General features: G+C 36.8%; 1 protein-coding gene across 4 annotated transcripts in view; it reads left to right on the top strand.

The window, feature by feature from the left end:
• Positions 1-21,592, top strand: part of SOX6 (SRY-box transcription factor 6) — a 370,303-nt gene that overhangs the window by 54,791 nt on the left and 293,920 nt on the right. For 3 of the 4 annotated variants that reach the window (XM_030950420.1, XM_030950423.1, XM_030950421.1), the window contains one exon: positions 974-1,043. Coding sequence is in view for 1 of the 4 variants with exons in the window: in XM_030950419.1 (XP_030806279.1) it covers positions 9,569-9,627 (59 nt within the window). In the remaining 3 variants the exon portion in view is untranslated. The other variant, XM_030950419.1, reaches the window with a different exon arrangement.

Here is a 21,592-nt window from a genome sequence, read left to right as displayed (position 1 = left end):
AACTGAGCTTACACCCACTGTTTTATGAGCTGCAAATTAATCAGATAGCTCGCAGAGAACAAAAAGGTTTTGACCTAAACTAGTTGCCCAGGCTCCATTACTATTTTCAGTTTAATGTTACCCATATCCATCCTCACATTTTGGAAAGAAAACAAGGGCTGTGCAACAAAGTTTCTTTGTTTTGCTAAGAACTAAAAATGTGCTGTATGTAGACCAAACAATAAAAATAAACTACTGAACTACCTTCTAATGCATGGGGGTTCTGCAGAGAGGAAACCATGGATATTTAGAGGCATAAAGTGAGTCATTGTGCTAGTTAAAGAATTTTATAAGGCGAGCTCTGTGGGTTTGAGTTGCATCTGTTACCTTTCCAACTAGAACTGAGGGGTATGCAGGAAAAAGAATGTTGGATTTAATCATGCCTTATAGTGACTGCATTGTACTTAGGCTAAGCTTCTAACTGGAATCTAGACCATAAGAGAACAAAATCGTTTGTATAAGTTTTGCCTTAGATGGGCTCAAATTAAATGACCTAAACAATAATTTTACACCAGGTAAGCTGCAAAATGCTGTTAACAAAGTACTTAAATTAAAAAAAAAGGAATAAGTGTTCTGTAACACTTGAGAACATAAAAAAGGAAAAATCTCCAAGCCAGAAACCCCCTCACAGTTATTTTCCTTATTAAAAGATAACCATGCTTGCATTTATGACGGTTCTTGGAAGCCATAATGGACTGGGTTGCTATGGTGTGAGATGCAGAACAATGAAATAATTGTTTCTCTTGGTATTGGCTTCCTGGAAACAAATTCTGTGTAAATTACTTGGCTGAAAGTGTGACAACAGTCTTGTGTTCTGTTTCATTTGGTTCATGGTTAAAAATCGTAACTATTTCATAACAATAAAAAAGCAACATTTATCAGTTCTGGACTTTCTTTTGTTTCAACTTTTTTTCTTTTCCTTTCATATTTTCAGGTCAGTTTCATGAATTCAAAAGCAACTTACCAGTGATTTCTGGGAGCTGGGGCTGATTTTTTGTGTATTTGTAAGTATTTATTCTTTTCCCTACTATGTACATCTTTCTAGTACTCTTTTGACACGGGGAATGTAAATTTGAAATTTCACTGTTGTATTGCAGTTTTAGCATGTTCATTTAGCAAGAGTTTGACCTCACTACTTTTAAACCTTTGGTAGATGTCTTTTTGCTACCAACTTATGCTTCTGCTATTCAGAGGAGCTACAAATACTGAATTAACAGTAAATATTATTATTTTGAGCTTTATTTTGGTTTTTGTAACAATAACAATGATGGGAGAACAGCTTACAGTAACGCATCAATGGTGGCACTTGCCAACGACACCACTGCATCATGTTTTTGCAGTGAAAATCATTTCTAGAAAAGAACTGGGGCTGTAACTCAAGACAGACAGGACTTTTAGGGGAAATGCTGTGTGTGTTGTTGAAGAAGCACTAGGATGACCAGCATCTGCTGAACTAGGAATACATTTTTATATCCCTTGGAGAAATCTGGCCTTTATGGTTTCAGCAAAACCGTGGTCATTGAGGTCACAGCTCAGGAACATGTTTCAGAGTATGCCCAAGTTCAGATACATCAAATGGGGCTACACCTAAACAGAAATGCTTTGAGAAAGGGAAAGCCAGAGGAGAGGATCAGGAGGAAGATAGTTATTCATGAAACAAATAGAAAGCTTTCAGAATCGCTGTTTTGGATGGTCCTCAGCTTTAGTCAAGTATAATAAGGAAAATCTAATGGGCCCTAGACTTGACATGATATAAATTATTGCAATACCTCACGTATGATGTAGTATAAATGAAACCAATCTATGCAGCTTGTTCTCTTAAGTCACAAATATAGTTTATGAAGAAATATTTATTCAATCATTTGTGGAAAAAGATGTTCACAAAACTGCATTCATCGGGGAAAAAATATGGCTGGTTCTCCTCTCAATATGGAAATGTGTTCAATTTGTACTAACCCTTCCTCTTTACAAATGTTCATTTTCACATATGGCTTTGCTATTCTATTTGCACTTTCCTTCATTTACAGGTCAGCATTTTTTTAATGAACATTCTCAGTCAGAAATAAAGGAAATATTATCAAATAAGACGAACAGTTTAAAACCAAGTATTACCATTGAAAAATAGTTCTGAGAAGGCAATATAAAGTGATTACTGAATTGAGAGTGAGGAATTTGTTATATTCTTTCTGGCTTTGCTACTGCTTTTTTTTTTTAAGCAGTTTCTTTTCTTCATTTTTCTCTTTTATAAATGGAAGTAGTAATATATTAATATATACAAAGAGTAGCTCTTTATACCTCAATATAGAGCACACTTTCCAAGGAAAAGGAATATTTCCAAAGAATAAATTCAGTGGTAGTTTCATGGCAAAATTTTTGTGTACCAAGCTAATTGTGTGAGAAGCTGTAAGTATTGTTCAGTTCAATACTTACAGTTCAGTACAAACATAGAAAGTAATTATATTTTGGGCTGCTGGTCTGAGTTCTGATATTCTCGACTGACATCAACAAAGAGCTGCAGTAAAGAAAAGTGATGTAAAAAAGTACTTTGAAAACCATCCTTGTGTTTAGGTCAATCCAGTAAGTATCTAAACTTCCAGGAGAGGTATGGGCTGCTTTGATCCCACCCCTGTACACTGGCTGTTGCAGGGAAGGCTGTTAGCACAGCTGAGACACCCGACATATTGTGGCCATGAGAGCTGGGACCTGGCTCAGCAGCCTGAGCATCGAAGCTGAGGTGATGGCTGCATGAAAGGATGAGCCACATCCTGGCCTGTCACTGGTGTCCTCTGCAACCCAGACCTCAGTCACAGTGACATGAATACTGGGAGAAGCCAACACTGTGCTGACTGTTCTTCTCTGCTTAAATGACTCATTCTAGTGTTTAGCACTATATATCTAGAAACATATGCTAACCTTAAGTTCACATAAACTGAAAATAAAATGAAATGTAGGAGGTACAACTGATGGATTCAGCCCTGTGCTCCTCACATACTGAGAAAAACATTGAAGTACAGCTTCTGCAGTAATACAGGCTTAGATCTTAAATCATCTCTATTGTACCTCTCCAAACTTACAAATACTCTGTACATGATTTAGGCAGATATAGATTCTTATTATGCAGTAACAGGACTATGCACAATGTCATAAATGAGACTGATAAAATAAACTAATAGGACAGGCTGTGACCTGAGGTACCTTCCCATTTCAAGACTTGATTTCTGTAAATACTTTTGCATGTGAACTGACCATGCAAGAAGATGGACTCAGGATCAGGGCCTGAGGCTGAACAAACAGCCCTAAGCAAAGGAGGAGGTGGGAGCTTTGGGGGTTGGTGTGGAAGACAAGAAGTTTGCCTGTCTAAGGGGTTTTGAGAATAAATTCTAAGCAGTATTTAAAAAATGCAAATGAGAAGTGTATACCTTTTTCATGTTATGCTGTAATATTTGGGCATGTTTTCATGGCGTGTTTGTTTGATCTGTACTCCAAAGGGAAGGAGCGCAGATCAGTGCTGGGAAGATTGATCTTTGAAACTCTGCAGATTTTTTTATGGGAATAGAGCAAGATCAGCTAAATGCTGCTATAGGTCTATACCAAAGCTATTTCAACCAGGGGCTATAATAACTTTTTCCTCAAATTTTTGAAAGTTTTGTCATAGATGCATTCTGCTGTAACATGTAATTACTTGGATCATCCAGTTCAGGCAACTTTGGGATTTTTTGGTCATATTTGGCTAGTTTTGTTCAGGGGAAAACAGGATTGATGATTCATACAAAAGTAAATTCCATGGAAAATGTGACATTTGTGCTTTTGTTTTATGCCCACAGAGTAATTGTCCTAACTAAAGGTTACCTTTTTTTATGAATGTGGTTTTAACGTGGTTTAATTTATTTAATTGTTCTTCTCAAGTAGGTTTGTCCAGTAGTAAACTGCAATAGTTATTTAAAGATATAAATGGCAAAATAAATATCATTTAATAACACAGCATTTAAACCCAATTTTGATTGTACTTCAGCAATTAGATACATCTTGTTACTAGCAGTTCAGTTTCTGTGTAAACATTTTATTGTGGCTTGGCTACAATGTGAAAACACAGGCAGTGAGAAAAATAAAACCTGAAATGAGGGGTGTTAAAGCCCATGAAACTTCAGTGTCTTGAGCTCTATAGTGAAAAACCTGGGTTGAAATCATGACAAAAAATATAATTTTATTTGGGAGTAAAATCAAATTTCTTTGAAAACAAAAACCAGGATTTTTGTTTTAAGAGGGTTTGAGAACAGAACCAGAAACACTCAGGGAACACACACATGCACACACGTTATGACACAACAAAACTGACATTATGGGTAGGTAAATTTTATCTTTTCAAACACTTACTCTAATCAACATATCAACAGAAGCATGCTTTGCTTCAAACTCAATATTTGATATTTTCCCCCAATCTTATTTTTAAGACAAAATTTGTACCTTTTTTTGTTTAATTTAGATTGTTTCTATTTAAAGCATGGAGCATCTGACCAAACAGATTTGTGCTTTGTATTTCTACCAGCTTATTTAAAAGGAGAAAATTATTTAATTGTGACTGTTTGTGTAACAAAGAAAGCACAACATATTTGGAGCACATATATCTTTGGTGTTATTACCTTATGGGTTTAATTGATAACATGTGATGTTCTACTGAATTACAGTTCAGATATTTGGGAAAATATTTGCTCTTTACTTTCCACAAAAACGATATACTGAACCCAAGTCTGAAAAAGTTGATCTCCATTTTTCTCTTCACAAGACAGTGTGTTAATCAGCATTTTGGCCAAGGAGATGTTTGCTAGCTTATCACATACCTCTTTCTACAAAGAGCTGAGTGCTTCAAAGTTCCTATTAAGACAGCACAGTGGAGCCTAACTAGAATCTCTGTTGCTGCAGCATCCATATCCTTTTTGGCACGTGTGTGCTGCAAGTACCAGAGGCCTTTATCCTCTTCTGCATCCTTTCCTGCTGACATTGTGACATACTAATGTAAAATAATCTGGTTGAACCATCATTTAACTAGACCCTCAGCAATTTGAAGTTCTTTTTTCCTGGGTTTATTTTATAAATGGTGGATATAAAATTGATTTCTTGTGGAACCCTATGTTGCTGTTTTTATGAAAGGGTTGCAACACAGAAAATTTCTCGTAAGAAATAAATTTCCAGTATATAACTTGTGGTGTAAATAAATAAAAAGAAGACACCCACCCTGAAGAATTTTTTTATCTGAGAATGATTTTCTAAATGTACATATTTTAGATGTTCTTAAGAGACAGTAAGTTGAGTAGAAAGAAAGTGGAAGCGGGAAAAGCATTTCTTTATACTCAGCTAAAACCTGGTGCCCAAACACATTTGCCAGTAAGGATCTGATAGATGCATTGTTGCATCTATCTGGAGCTTTGTAGCTGTACCTGAAGAGAGGAAGGTGTGGGGAAGGACTCAAGGGGAGCAAAAGGTGGCTGAGCCACTCCTTTTACTGAGAACAGGACAGAGCTCAAATACCAAAAGTCCCGTTTGTTTTTCAGTATCTGAAGTTCTCTCCCCAGCCTGTGCTTCCAACTGGGATGTCTGATGGACTCCCCTGTGTGATTTTATCCCAAGCTGCTTGGTTGTGGGAGGTCACCTGGGGACTTCTAGTTCTAATAGAAGGAAAGTCTGTTGCCTGATGCTGGCACAGAAACCTGCTCCTGTCTGAGTTCCCCTTTACCTTCCGAGTGCAGCAGACATTATTTTGGCTGCTTCTCTGCTGACCATGCAGGCTGTTTCTTGGTAATAAGTAAACAAATAAATGGGTACACAGAATACTTGTATTGTGAAAGCATTGTATTCATTTTAGACGGTTTTCCCTATAATAAACAAATAAATGCTCTTAAGCTACTTTTGGGATTTTGATATTTAGCATAGCACAGAAATCTCCTTCAGTTCTTTATGAAGAAAGATATGTATGGCACAAGAGAAAATACATAAAATAACAGTTTTAATTTACATAAACCCAAGGGGTCTCAGGCTGTAAGACTCTTCAGCAGTTACTGGGACGAGGACACCAATGTGGGCAAGAGCACCATCCAAGCAGGTCCTGACACAGTGCACAAAGACAGGGCCCACATGTGTTGTCTTTGCTTACTTTCTGATGAAAGTTGAACCACTTAGTGGAGCTGCTGCTAGAAATGGTTTTTCTTTTTCCAAGGGCTGTCATGCTCTGTATGTAAGCGGGGCTTCCTCGCTCTGCTGCTGCTCCATATGTGTGCTGGAAGAGATCCGTGCAATGCACTAGATCCATCTGCTGTCTAAAAACCCCTTTGCAAAAGTGCTAAGCAAGAAAATGCAAATCCTCATCCAAACAATTCTATATGCTGTTGAAGTTGTGTGCAATGCTTGGGAGAGTGGAATAGGAAGGATTTCTGTTCAGAAGCCCAATTAAGAATGCAGAAGCAAAGTACTTGCACAAAGCCATACCTGGACAGTTTTCAGTAAGGGATTGGCATTTACAGAGACCAAATATTTCTGGAAGAAATGGTTGTTCATCACAAACCCAAAGTTTCTGGTAATTTAATAACTACAATGCAGCATCTCAGGAAAGCTGTAAAAAGAATTTTCTCTAAGCCATGCTGTGAGTAATAAATGATATACAGTATTTCTCATTTTATATAAATAGGACAAAGAATGTCTTATTCTACAGTAGAGATGAACAATACCAACAGTTGATGTCAGCATTAACTTTTCCAATCATATTACTTACAAGGAAAAGGGTTATAAACTGTCCCCAGACAGCTTCATTTTCTCTCTGTCTTCCTAATGCCCATATACCAATGGCTGTTTGATTCATTTATTGACATAAAACAGAATTGCTTAGAACTAACCACTCATTCATCATAATCACAGTTACAAGAGAGAGCAGGGTAAGAGGTTAACTGCTTGCTAGATGTATCAAGATCTTTGGTATATACCAAAGCCTGACTCGATAGGAATCTGATAATGGTCTGCTGAAGGTAAAACATAACTGTTAATAGCTAAATAAAAAAATTGATAAAGACTGTGCTGTAAAACACTTACATTTCTTAAGTTAATTAAAAAGTGCTGATCAAAGTGAAGCCCGTATTAAAAATGTTACTTTAAGATATTAAAGATTAGATAAAGTATAAAGGTCAGTTTTAAAAATAAGTGCATTCAAAAAAATTTTTCCATAATTTTCTTTTCTTCTTGGTAATCCTTTAATTAATAATTAAAATACAAATAATTTGAAAATGTTAATTTTTTACTTTTAGTATTTTAAGTTCATGTACAGTGATGAGGAATTGATATTTTTGTGTGTCCACGTTAACAAGACATTGAATAAAATCAATTTGAAGTGGGAGCAGCTTCTGTTCTTAATACATGCATGTGATGGATTCAGTAGTGTGCATCATAAAATATTCAAAGGCTACACTTAATTGTGTAAATATAATCCTGGCTCTGAAACTTGGTCTCAGAGATGCTCCCTGCAGGATCCAAAAAGCCCCAGGGAGTAACTAATCCAATTCTCCAAAGCTAAAACAAAGCAGGTTACGTGAGTTTTATCACTCACTTCAGCCTTTCCAAAGGAAACAGTTCACAAAGTGTAAAATTTCACTCAAAGTTGTTGTTTTCAGGAGCTGACACATGGTCTTGCAGAAGACCTAAAGTCTTGTAGGGCAGCAGAGTGAAGAGGAAAGAATCTGGCAAACTGGCTGTGTATAGGAAATTCCTACTTTAGTATATCTTTTCTACTAAAATATTTTACTAGTTTGGAATACAACATTTTTTAAAAAGAATTGGTCACTGATAGGACACAACTACAGTTAGATCTGCTGAAATTATTAGAGTAAAGCTCAGGGATCTGAAGCCAAGCATAGTAAAGTGAAAGTGAAGTAAAAGTTTCCCCCTATTTAGAGGATGATGAGGGAAGCATAACCACACACATTCAATTATCTTTTTTGCTAAATTCCTCAAAAAAGTTGTAAGACCTTTATGCTCTTACTCCAGATTCCAGATTTGTACATTAAATAACAGATGTGTGTCCTCCTTGCAGGTCAACTTGAATAATTATGGAAAAATAATAATTTCTCTTCCTGTAATTTTTAAAACTGAATTTATACATTTTGATTGCCACCATTTGCATTATGGTTTTGTTTGATATTGTGCAATATTGAGCAGTAAGTTACAACAATAATCAGTGTTGTGCACTGTTTTAAACATTTAGGCAGAGTTCGCACATTCAAAGAGAGTTATTTTTTAAGACCTCAAAGATTTTGTACTTCACCCCAGAAACATGCTAACCTAGCCCTTTTTTTAAAAATATATTTTCCTCCCTTCTCTTTTTAATTCTGATGTTTTGTTTCTGTGTGTGAATAAACTCCTTCATTCCTCCAAAACAGCCATCCCTTCGAGATGTCTGTTGTTCATGGGTTTTTCCTCACCCACCCACCTGCCATTAACTATTTGGTTACCACTTGAAATACTTCATCATCCAGATTCAAACTCATTGTCCCATGGCCATTGTTGCTTAGCAGAACACCCATGCTTGCTTTCTACACAAACACACACACAAATTAATAACTGAGTGGAACTCCTCCTCCTCTGTGCTCCAGAAGGAGCTGCTCCAAAAAGAAGCCATTTATAGTATCAATAAGCTGCTTCTCCAAACCATGTACAGATGTGTTATTCAACCAGTTAATATTGGGGTAGTTAAAATCACCCATTATTATTTTTCTGGCAGATTTTGCCACTTCATTAATATCTTTCAACATACTGAGTTGCTTGGCTGTTCCTTCTTTTACATGGCTTATATCATATCATGCCATCACAGCATATTCTGTAGTTTCGAGTTAATTGCCCAATTAACAGTGGTATTCATGAAGTGCTAGGAAAATTCCACAACTAATGATTTGGACAATTTCAAAATAGGTTGGTATTTCATAGTTTAAAATGTCAAACATGCCAATAGCTGCAAGCTTAAGACTGTGCAGGCTTAGAACCCAATAGCTCGAAAATTCTGCATCGCAAAAATTGTAATCCAGCCCTCAGAAACATGTTTCCCAGACCCAAGTATATCACTGTAGGGAAGTTCTGCACCACATTAATTTCTTCTTAGACCAGTGAGGTGGAAGCATGAAATGGAGCCTCCTTGGCTTCTCTGTATTTTGTGAGAATATGGAATAAATACCTTCTGGCAGCAGTGAATGCACCCTCACCCCCAGCCTGGCCCCAGATGATGTTTATGGCAGCGCTGGGGACACTGCTGCAATAATGGTTGTTTATATGCTTACCAGAGCCAGGAAAATGAAGATGTGAGTGAGTTGGAAGGTTGTAGGATTTGCTAGGGCACTCTGTACTTTTCTTTCCCGTTGCCTGGATTAGGTAGGGATATTAACAATGCGTAGTTAGCTTTGATGGGTCATTGTTCCCAGATGCAACTGAGAGTTGCCAATAGACTCTCTAGGCAGTGATCTGATTTTTTTTGTTTTGTCTCACCAGCTGCCACGCAGAGATGCCAGGGGATACAGTGCCTCTCCTTTCTGCCTTTTCTCCGTACCTCCTGTGCCATTTGTGAGTTGTAGGACTGAGGTCATGCCATGGAATTAGTTTACAGAGTCTGGGGAAGGGCTGTGGCTGTAAAATAATTTCATTATCACTACTGAAGAAAGACAGTATTCATTTTCAGTCTCAGGGTCAGAGACATGGGTGTGATAAAGGAGACAAGCCACTGCCTCACAGCTAAAGAATCACAGGCTCAGGGGACATTTCTGACATTTCACACAGAATCATAGAATATCCTGAGTTGGAAAGGACCCACAAGGATCATTGAGTCCCAGTCCTGGCCCTGCACAGGACAAATCACACCCACAAATATCACACCATGTGCCTGAGAGCATTGTCCAAATGCTTCTTGAGCTCTGGCAGGCTTGGTGCTGTGACCACAGCCCAGGGGAGCTGTTCCAGTGCCCAGGCACCCTCTGGAAGCCAGGAAAACAACCTTTTCCTGATATACAACCTAAACTTCCCTTGATGCTATTTGAGTACTTTGAATTTCCCTACTTATCCATTCTATTGAGACTGTATTGGTGATCTAATGCAAACCGCTCAGAGGTGTATAATACATATGTGATTAAGGCCTTAATTCAGCAAGGTGCTTTAAATACTTTGAGGTCCCTCCTTGCAATAGACAGGACTTCGCAGGAGTTAAAATTCTGTGAATACTGAGGTCTTTGCTGTGATTGTACTGATTAGGTAAATATGGCTGCTGGATAGCTCTTTTAAAAAAAATGTTTAGATCTTCCTTTCAGTCCTTCTTGGAGTTGTGGCAGATTCTTTAGGATGTTTTAATTTACATTTTATAACAAAAATGTAGTGAATTGTCTTGTCTCATTTCTCTTGGCAACTCAGCAAACTATCATTAACATTTTTCATCAGTATTCAGTTTAGAGTTTTCTAAACTGAACAGTATAGTGGCAACAGCTCATTTTTAGATGCTGTTACAGTTCCTTCACATCTTTATAGTACTGTAGTAAAGCTGAATTTACTGGCTACCTTGAAAGCAGAGTAAGGCAGCATTAGAATCTACATTAAAGTGATTCAATACTCTTTAGAGAAAAGCCTTCTTAACATGAGATCAGACACAGTATGTGTTTTGGGGGTAGTTTCATAAGGATTGCCAATAAACTTGAATGCTACCAACAACAGCTGCTTCTTGAAATATTGCTCTGTCCAGCCCAATGAAATTTAGGGGATTTTTCTTTGCCTTGTAAGCACATGTGATAGGCATTAGCATTCAGGGGAGCAGCACCTGAGAATGGGAGGGAGGCCAATTTGGTGGTGCAACTTGGTGAAAATGAGAGGGATCAGCTTCCATGCTCTTGCTTCTCCGTGAGAGTTAGTGCCAGTCTCCAGTCTCTGGGGTGAGTACTATGCTCTGATATATTTTTCCTAAACATTCTTCTTGGTGGTTGTTTAGATCCTTCCCAGTTTGGGTGCAGAGAGAGGATGTTTTTCATAAGTTTTCATGAGCTAAGAAAATGCAAGCTCTTCAAGGTCATTCAGTGTTTGTGTCCAGGCAGGTTGACCTGCGGTGGTTGCTCCTGGTTTTATGGCTATGAGCAGCTCATTTCATCTTTGTTTCCTTTCTCAGTCTTTCATATTTTTTTTTAAGCTGCAATCATAGAAGGGATTGGAAATTCTAGTGCCCAAAAGAGGGATTAACCACAAATGGCTGTTACACTGCTTTCAATTATTACTATTATAAATACAGTAGTTGTAGTAACAATTGCTGCTACTTGTATTACCATTCAGTAGGGGCAATTTTAAACTACTGACATGTTAATAACTCTCAAGTTACCCACGCTCACTAGGAAATACCTTACTGCTTTTAAATGGTATATGGTTCTCCATGTTCTAGTTACTATAGGAATTATACATGTTCCTTCTGTTTTTAGCATTTTTCAATAAGTATGTGCCAAAGGCTTGTTTTCAGATTAGGCTTCAGTTGTAAAAATATCCTCTTCAGCCAATCATACTTTTAAAGAATATTGCATCTATATAGCTACAGGATAAAATGTGGTTTTTTTTTTGTAAGATATGTTCATGCAGTTCCCATCTAGCACAACAGAGCATTTAGTGTTCATCAAAGAAATACTTTCACTACCTTGAATACAGTAGTTTGGTATTTCTTTCAAAAAGTGACAGGTTTTAAATTTTTTTTACATCAGATTTTGTAAATTAATTACATTGGAGCCTTAATAAATTTTGAGACTATGACAAATGAATGTCATAATCAAACAGAAACATATCAAAAAGAAAATTAAGATTTTTTTTTTGGTTTTAATTATTTTCTCTGATTCAATTAAAGTTTTTGTTTTACTCCCGAGTAGGGACTATAAAACTAAGTGAACACCAAAATGAGTTCCTTCTGCTGTTAACCAATTGCACTAATTCTACAAACTGAAAAATAGCAGGGATTTAAAAAGTAATTGACTGTTCTTTGTTAATATAATCACAATATTACCATTAATGACTATAGTGAAAAAATGCAGTATTACAAACTAAACAGAATAAAATAGATTTTTTTTGCGGTTAAAAAATATAATTGGCAAATAAGAGTTAACTTACTTAATTAAAATGGCCTGAACATGATATAAGTGACAGAACATAGATATAAGTAGTATAATATAATTTCCAATATCTAGAAATATTTTATGTTTTATCCAGCTGCAAACTAAAACTTTATTTTGTGGAAAATGGTATTTATAGTAAATATATTAAACTTTGTATTTATAATTGAATATTCATTGTTGATAATGCTCAAAAATTTTGAGAACTGGTGTTTAACCTTCAGGTTAGGAGTTCCCAAACTTTGGTTGGCTAGTGCCATCAAACAGGTATTTTTACCCTTCCAGTAATGCATATGAAAAGTAACTGAAATATGTTACAAATATGTAATTCTGTCCAGGGATGGTAAAAGTGATATTACTAAAGGGAACTGTTTTAGCCTTTAGCTCTTAGCACTGAAAACTAGATTAGTTAGCTGAGTCAAATTAGTTTTCTAGTTTCTCTGACAAATTTGACCAAAGATTTCTTTGGTAGTGTTGCGAAAGTCTGTTTGCAAAACCACTTTCTAAGCCTAACAAAGCTGAAAGAAGTGTTGAATTCTGCTGTCCTAAAGTGTTCTTTCTCTCTTCAAAGATGTAGGATTACGGTTTTTGGTATTTTTGTGAGTGGAAGGGAGAGGTTATCTGGTGTTAGGGAAAGCAGCATTTTTTTAGTTTTTTTTTTTTTAAAGAAAGCAAATACATGTCTCACCAGAATAACCTCCTGGAACTGCCCTTTATGCAGTGTTTAAGGCCAGTTTATTTGAAACAACCATTCTAAAAACAGGGAGAAAAGAAAGAAAAGGATGATTCCTAATTACAGCTATTTCCTGGACCACTTCTCTGTTTTGCCGTCAAGATTCTAAAAAACCTAAGAGTTTACAAACTTTAAACTCTAAAGGTGATCCCAGACACATCCTGTTCTTGGTTAAAGGTTCTGCTATATCACTGCTAGGACAAAAAAGTGAAGTGCCTCTCCACCAGCTGCAGAGAAAGAAGGTGATTTGAATGTTAATGAAGGACAGAAGTTTCATAGTAACAGAAAAACAGAGGCTCTATAGATAAGAGAATATTTTCCCAGGACGTCTCAGTCTGCAGTTGTTGTAACCGGAGGAAGTAATATTACTAAGGAAGTATTTAAATGTCTTTAACAGATATTAGATGATGAAGTGGAGTAGTCATTATATTCCTATCCAAGCTCCCAGTGCGTGAGAGGTCTATTGAAACACAGTCTTTTGAGAATATCCACTTAGTCCTGTTTCTAGACTCCCAGATTAGTTTGGGCATCCTATTAATCTACAGAGTTCTAACACAAAAGATTTCTCAGAAGTTACTTTAGTTTCTGTTTAATATGGCAACAAAGATCACAAGGTTCCGTGTTTTTATAAATTTAAATGCCAACACTCCCCTCCTGCCCTTCTGTCTGGGCTGGAAAAAAATCCCTGACCCAACAGTTGAAATACTTTCCTGATATTTCCACATGAGTATTTTTTACATGTCTTGTACCTGACTGTGTCCTTGAATTGTTCATGGCTCTCGATGCAAACATAAGAATTCATTTTTACTCTCGCTTTTTGTTTGGTTCTGGTCATTCACTGTTTCAGGAGCCCCGTGACATGATCCATTCCTTATAACTGTCTGATTCCTTCATGTTGGTAGTTCTACAAACACAAACTGGCACTCAGGGCCTTCTGTGCCATTCCCCTTTTAGTGTTTGAGTCAACCTACTTATACTTTGAGGTATTCAAATCATAGAATGGCCTGGGTTGGAAGGAACCTTAAAGATCATTTCATTCCAACCCCCTGCCATGGGTAGGGACACCTCCCACTAGACCAGGTTGCTCAGAGGCCCGTTCAACCTGGCATTGAACACTGCCAGGGATGGAGCATCCACAGCTTCTGGGGCAACCTGTTCCAGTGCCTCACCAGCTTCATAGTGAAATTTCTTCCTAACATCTAATCTACACCTCTCCTATTTCAGTTTAAAGTCACTCCTGTGTGTCCTATCACTACATGCCCCGGTAAAAACTCTCTAGCTGCTTTCTTGTAGCCCCCATTTAGATACTGGAAGACTGCTATAAGGTTTCTGCTATAAGGTTTGGTTATTATTAAAAGCATTATTATTGGTGTTCTCAGCAGCTGTTGAGGTTTTTTAAAGCAGATTAACAGGAAAGTAGCAGTGAGTTCACAATAGCACCACAGAATTGCTCAGAGAATGGCTGTGAGCCTATAAAGGTACTGCATTTGTCATTCTGATGGATGATTTTTCCTGCCCATGAAATAAGGGAAGTAATCCTTCCTCATTCTTCTTAGTTCTCCCTAAGCAGAGGCATATATTTGGTTGCCAAACTCTCCTTTCCATTCTTCAACTAATCCCGGGGAAAGATGGAAATATGTTGAAAAGCCCATGACACATGGTGGATGAGCTGTTCTTTGCTCCCAGAGCACTCATCTGTTGCGCCTGACAAGCCTACCCCTGCTCTTATTTAGTATCTTGATGGAGTTGCTGTGGGATCCATTAAGATTGAATGTCTGCCATACATAGGAGATGTGTGGCTTTCTGGAATAATAAAGCCCAGTTCTGGCTCTCTGAATACCCAGTAGAGAGCAGAATGAAGATCAAGCTGGCTTAAGCTAAAACTGAGGAACATGCAGCAAGTGGTGTCCTTCCAAAATGTCTTTCTCTGTTGACTGTGTCTCACACTGACCTGATAGATTTCAGATAAATATGACTAATACTCACTTTGCAGGAGAAAAAAGGGAGCTCTGTAACAAAGTGTTATTTCAAAATATTGATTTGTTGGGGCAATGGAACAATGAGCTCTCTTTTCCCCTTATATTCTGGTTTTTGCTTCTTTTTTTCCACATCCCCCACCCTGTAATTTCTTCTGTGTGAGATGAAAAACTCTGAAAAGCACTTATGTAATAGTCAATAAGCCTGTTTAACTGTGTTTGAGAACCTCCTGTGGCCACCATAACCATGATATCTGAGTATCTTTCAATGGTTTTTATTTTTTTGAATAAGGCTTAGTTTAGATCATTTAAGAGGAGAGAAGTGAGAGCTTTCCTCACAGTTTCCAGTCAGGACTGGAAACTCACATACAGAGTTTTGAGAATCCTCTCTTGCATCTTATAGTGACAGTGGTCAAAGATACAGAAATTATAAGCTATGTTGCTTTTTTTTTCAGTTTGTTTTTTTTTTCTTCCAGCAGGAAACATCTGTATTCAACAAACAGGGTGACTTAACCACTGCTGGGGGGGTTTGGTATTACCAGGACAAGTTCAATAGAATTATTTTGATTTGCCTAATCTAAGTTTAGCTTTATAGCTCTAAGCAATATCAAAATGACTTTTGTGAAGTCGCCCCTTTCATTTATTCATCTCATAAAGTCAGTAAAATGTCAGTGGTGTCATGGGTTCGAATGCAGATGCTCCTTCTTTTTCCTATTTTTTACCCTTGTACAGGGAGACACTTAAGGTTAATTTTGGATGGATACTAGAAGCTAAGTGAGCAAGTAACATGAAGAGCTCTGGAAGCTTAGACATGTCATCCTGGTTCTTGTCTTTAAATATAATGCAGTGTGTTGTCATGTGCTGGTAACGTCAAATGTCATCTGAACATTCTTTGGACTATTTGTCTCCACGTGCTACTGGCACATGCACATATTTCTGTCCATTTTTTAATCATCCATACTGGGCTTTTCCTGCATCCATTCCTGAATGCAAACCAACTCTGCCAGCAGGAGAAATTTCTATCTGTTCCATGAATTAGTACAATCATGACTTAAAAGGCCGCTCCTTAATTCCTTCCAGCTAAAGTTTCTTCTTATTCTATATTACAGTGTGAAGGTGTCTCCTTTTGAGGCAATTAATTTAAACTGTTTTACATCTTTGATTTGTTCTATCAAGCAGTATTGGACACAAAAAACCCAGAGTTTTCCCTGGTACTGCCTTTAGCAATGTTTCTGTGCAATTACTGAGGTAGAAAAAAAAAGTGAAAGGGTAATAATTCTCAATGCTTGTTTTCTTACAATAGAAGGTATGTGTGTAAATCAGATATGGACTATAAATCAGAGTTATTTTCATTAATTCTCTGGTTAATGTTTTGTTCATATTTACATGTTGGAAAGATGATTCTGGAGAACAGCTGAGTAGGAGGATTCTTCTCTGTAGTCAGCCCTGACTGATAGCTTTGAAGCAATCTCCTTTTCTGTCTGTGAGAACATATCATTCTATAGTAGATGGGATCTGCTGGACATGCTCTTCAAGAAACAGACAAGTTAGCAACATTTTCCACTGGCAAATCTCCAGGGAAAAATATTTCTTATAGTTCTTGTATATCTTTAAACTTCATCTGCATGCTTTAATTTTTGTGTCTCAGTAATCTGCTTACAGGGTAGAAGTAGATGCAGAGTTAAGTGGTCTCAGCTTTTGACCACAGAATATTTATTTCCAGACCACTTCTTAAGTATCTGAAGACTTAATAACCACGGTATCAGTTTCAAAATGCCAGTTTCACTGTGGGTATCTAGGGAATGCTTCAGATACCTGCCTCAGACAACCTTGACAACAGACCCTACCAGGATCTCTGTGACAAGTATTTTCTGCCAGAAATCCCAGCAGATTTCTTTAAGGGTTTTGCTTTAGGTTTGACAAAATTTGAAGCCAGCCTGATAGTTGTAATAAGTTTTATAGAATGGTGGAATATGTGAAAAATTCCTATCAGTTCAATTCAGGAGTCTAAATCTTTCTGCAAGTTTAAAGTAGCAATGATTATAAGTGTCCAAGCCACTTGTTTTAAAACTCGAGTGAGAATTCATATTTGTTGTTAAATTTGGATTTTCTTCCTTAGGATCCTTTAAAATACATTAAAACAAGTTTGCTGTTGGAAACCGGATGAACAGAGTTTTGTTAACAGACTAATTAAAAGTTTAATCAGCTAACTGTACTTTTTTAGTATTTCTGAAGCCTAGAGCTTCAGTGGAGATCAGATTGCTCTTTAAAAATGCCTTTGTGCAACAATTCTATTTCCTCCTTTTAACTGTTTTGAGTACAGCTTCAGTGTGCTATGGTGACATGGAGAGGAGTGGAGCTGCCTCACCCTCTGAGCAAATAGCTGAATTCAGGAAATGTAGTCCTTGGTGGTAAGCTTATGGAAAGGGATCAAAAGTGTTCTGTTGGGTAAAAAAGTTAGGGAAAGCTAATATATTCTTTCATTTTTGAGGTTTTTGAGAGTTACCTTTTCAATACTTGTTCCTTTGAACTCTGAGCTGGGTGGCAAGTTGCCACTTGTTTGTTTGTCCTGTACTTCGGTGTGTTCTTAAAACCTTTCAGATATTAGTTTCTGAAGATTTTATGTGCTACTCTGTATTGCATCCACACACTAGGTTTCTTTCAGTAGAATACATTAAATGCATGTGACAGGGAAGAACAAAAATACATGGAAAAAGTGAACTGGATAATAAAATTTATTGTGGTTAGACAATTTTCTAATGGTTAGACAATTTTCTAATAAGTAAGAACACGTGTTTGCTATCTGCTATCAAATATTGACCTATGGTGAGATTCTTTTTTTTTCACTGAATATCAAAAATAGAAAAACACCCACAACCTACCTTGTGCCACCAGCATGGATTTGCCGTTGACTTGCATTTATTGACTCCAGCAAAGCCATTTTATTTGACTGCGAAGTTATTTTTTCACTTGAGGAAAATGAAACATTTTAATCATGAGTATGTTCAGCATGCTATGAGGAAAACTTCTTTCAGCTCATACTTTGTTGCTTCTGGTTTGTTCTGCAGTTTAGTGAGATTGTTATATTAGGAGTGTGTTCAGAGTGTGATGTAATTGACCTAGACTGGTGAGCACAGATGTCCCAGAATTTTGGAAGTTCAATGTGAAACAGACCAAACCCTTAACTTACAATTAAAGTTTACTACATTTGAGTAAATTTATGCCTTTGTATGACTGTAACCTGCTACATTACAAGGCCAGAGCACTGTTAATGAAACAAGCAGTGTCTTCTGAAGGAAAGCCAGAGAATCTGGCAGACAGCACTAAAATGCATAGGTAGAGGTAGAGTTGTTTAGCAAATTGGAGGTACCTTTCCTAAGAATTAATTATCACATTACGTACACAATAAGGATTATCATTTATTTATTGATTGATTAGTGAAGATACTTTCAAATATATTATATATTTATTATTATAAAGTAGTTGTATATGAAAAGCTTAATCTCAGTTTGAAAACAGAACAGAAAAACTGATTCTATGGATGCAGGACAGGCCTGACCCTAAATGACAAAATCACTATCCACTTTTAATAAATCAGATGAGGCTTGTAGTCCTAGGGCAGTAAATATGATCTTCGAGCATCACTCGGCACAGAATAGGTAGGAACTGGCAGTTCTGGAGTTCTGAATGATACACTGATGTGCACCAGTCCAGCTGAAGGTTGATAATTAACTTATGCTAAAGTGTTGTAGTGAATCAGTAAGAAGTCAAAGTATTCAAGGCATGTGCTCTGCTGTAGAAGTCTAAATAAAGGCATTGTACTTCTGTTGGTACACATGCTCAGAAAAAATGAGCATACCTTAGTGACCTGAGGTTAATATTTTTCATGAGCAATTTGTGCTGAATGCACATTTTTGGTTCTTGTTGTCCTTGATTTTTGTTGGACAGACCTTTGATATTTTGAAGTTAGGATGTAAATTGGTAGGACGCATTTAGGACAAGGAAACGGATTCTTATCCAAATTAAAAAAAACAAAAACGTACGGTTTAAAAGTAGCCAGCCACCTCAGGTGAGTCTGAGGTATGAGTCTGCTCTGCAGGAGTCATTTGATGCAGTAGATGAGCAAAGTTTTACAAATGACATAAATATACAGATAAGTCAATAGTTTCAGTTTCAGCGGCCTGTACAAAGCAAAGCACATCTGGATGAGTGATGTGATTTGCTTTTGCCCTGCAAAGCCATGAAGTCCAGTTTGCCTTTCTGATGCAGACAGAGCTGGGTGGAATAGGTGTAGATGTTCTTAAAAGAGGAAAAATGAACCATTGGCAAACCTAGCAGATATTTTTACATACTCTTGCCGCTGATAAGAATAATCACATATTTAAATGTTACCTTGCCTTGCACAGAAACCAGATTTAATAAATGACTTTATTTTTCATGAATCACTGAACACCCTGTTTCACTAATATGACCAAGGTTTTTTGGTGGGGGAATTGGGAGGAACAGGACCATGAAAGATGCTATAAGGCTGCTGATGGAGTGTCGTATAATTTTACTAGTTGCATAACTGCTTTTAACTACTAAATTCTCTCTGATTAAAATAACAATCGAGCTTGTAATTTTTCTGAACAGCTGCTGCTACAGGGGGTCATTACCTTGGAGAGCTTTGAAATAATCGTACTCCTAATACATGAGTTATGTAGTCTCATGTTTTACAGCAATGCACAAAGTTTAAAGTCTATAGTAGAATGTTATTTGAAAGCTGTCAAACCATGTTAAAAAAGACTGCATCGTCAAAGGCCCTTGTGGCCAGGATTCAACATGTAGCCTTGTCTTACTCATTATAAAATGCATGTTTATAAAGTTCCACAGAGCATCCAATTCCCAATTCACTTATATCAGCAAGACTTAACTTGCTCATTAATCTAAATTCTTTTGCAACTTTAATCTACATGTTTAATTAATCATAAAATGAGGCGGTAAGTAATTTCAGCAATGTGTGGCTTGTTATCAGATGCATTTAATCACTCTTCTGTGAGCTCATTTGGAAACACCTGAAGATGTCGAGAGCAGTTTGAATAAGCATAAATTATTCTTTGTCAGTGTACTTCACTCAACTAATAAGACATTAATTTAAAAGGCACTGTTCGTCATTTTTAGATCTTCACCAATATTTTTAGCTTAGCAGTATAAATCTAATTGTACATACTGTATGATTCCCAACATAGAGCCCAACACTGAAAAGAGTAAGAGTTACATTGAATTCATTTTTCTTATTTACATGTAATTATATCATGTAATTGTAATTTGAATGAGGATTAACCATAGGTATCAAATCTGTTAACTGTTCAAATGTTTTTGGAATAAGCTGCTAATTATTTGAAATGCTAAAGAATATCAGATGCTACAAAGAGTTATAGATTCAGTTTTTTCTTTACAGATAATAGCTCTTGTCATATTTGGAACACTTGTCACATAGTAACTTGCTGTAGATATATCTGAGTAGCTCAAATGTAGGTAGGATTAGCTTTCAAAAATATGGAAACAAAGACTGCAATATTGCTGGGCCCATTACATGAATAGCTGCTCTTTCATGTGCTTATGCAGGATTACATTGAATGGAAAATAATATTACCACTTTTCCTAGTCACCTAACTATTATGTAGTTGGTGATGGCATTCTAAAAAAAAAAAAAAGACATGACCTCAGAGCATGTATTTCAAAGGAGCTGAGCAAGTCATACATCTCTTCATGTCAAGAAAATGGGAATAAAAATCACATTTTATTGAATGCCATCACCTGTCTCTCTCTGCTGTAAGAGAAGATGACATTCTGTAAGAATAATTATTCCACTGGAAGCAAATTTATTTGCTTGCCATGGAGCATCTCAGTTAATCTTGCGTTTGAACAGTGGACTACATTCAATAGTTGACTGGTATGTTCCAGTGCGGATCAAAACAGGAAAGGGGAGGATATACCATTTTGCCATGAAGTACAAATCACTTCCCCGAATTTTTTTTCTGCTGTATTTAATGTCTGTGAATGAACTCTTGTTTTCTCTGACAGAGCAGTGCTCTAACAAGAATAATATTGCTGTAAGTGCCCTGCCATGTTAAAGTTGCCGCACCATTTATACTATAGCAATAAATTGTGGCAGTTGATCCTTTTCCCCCGCTGTCTACGTGTTCCTTTCTACTACAATTTAGGTTTTATTTTTATTCAGCTGCCTTTTGCAGATGGAACTGATTGTTTGTTTCTAGAGTGCTGAGAGTTTGAGAACAGTAAACCTTTTGCAGTGTCATATAGTACCTATCACCAGGCTGGACAGTTTAACAACGTTTTATGAAACCACAAAAAACTATGTACAGATTACATTTAGGGACTGACTAAAACACATGCAAACAAGGAAATATGAGCTCCTTCTAGGTCTTGCTCCATGTAAACATTTATTCCAACTTATTTACTCCATAGACCATAATGAATCCTTCACACATGTTACTTGGCCTGTTTTTGTCTGTAAAATGTCTCTTGAAACACCTATTGTCGAGTTTCAAGATGAAAAAGAACAAGTCCTTAGTTCAGTAAACTAAAAAATAACCAGTTCAATTTTTCTGTAAGTGCTCCTAAGTTAGAGAGTTATCAATACCTGACTGTAAATAATTCAGCATGTGTGAATGGAGGATTTTCAGGACTCTTTC

Source organism: Camarhynchus parvulus, chromosome 5 (assembly GCF_901933205.1).
Source record: "Camarhynchus parvulus chromosome 5, STF_HiC, whole genome shotgun sequence".
Taxonomy (NCBI): domain Eukaryota; kingdom Metazoa; phylum Chordata; class Aves; order Passeriformes; family Thraupidae; genus Camarhynchus; species Camarhynchus parvulus.
The sequence above is the reverse complement of the archived record's forward strand: the minus strand, read 5'-3'. Positions and strand labels throughout refer to the sequence as shown.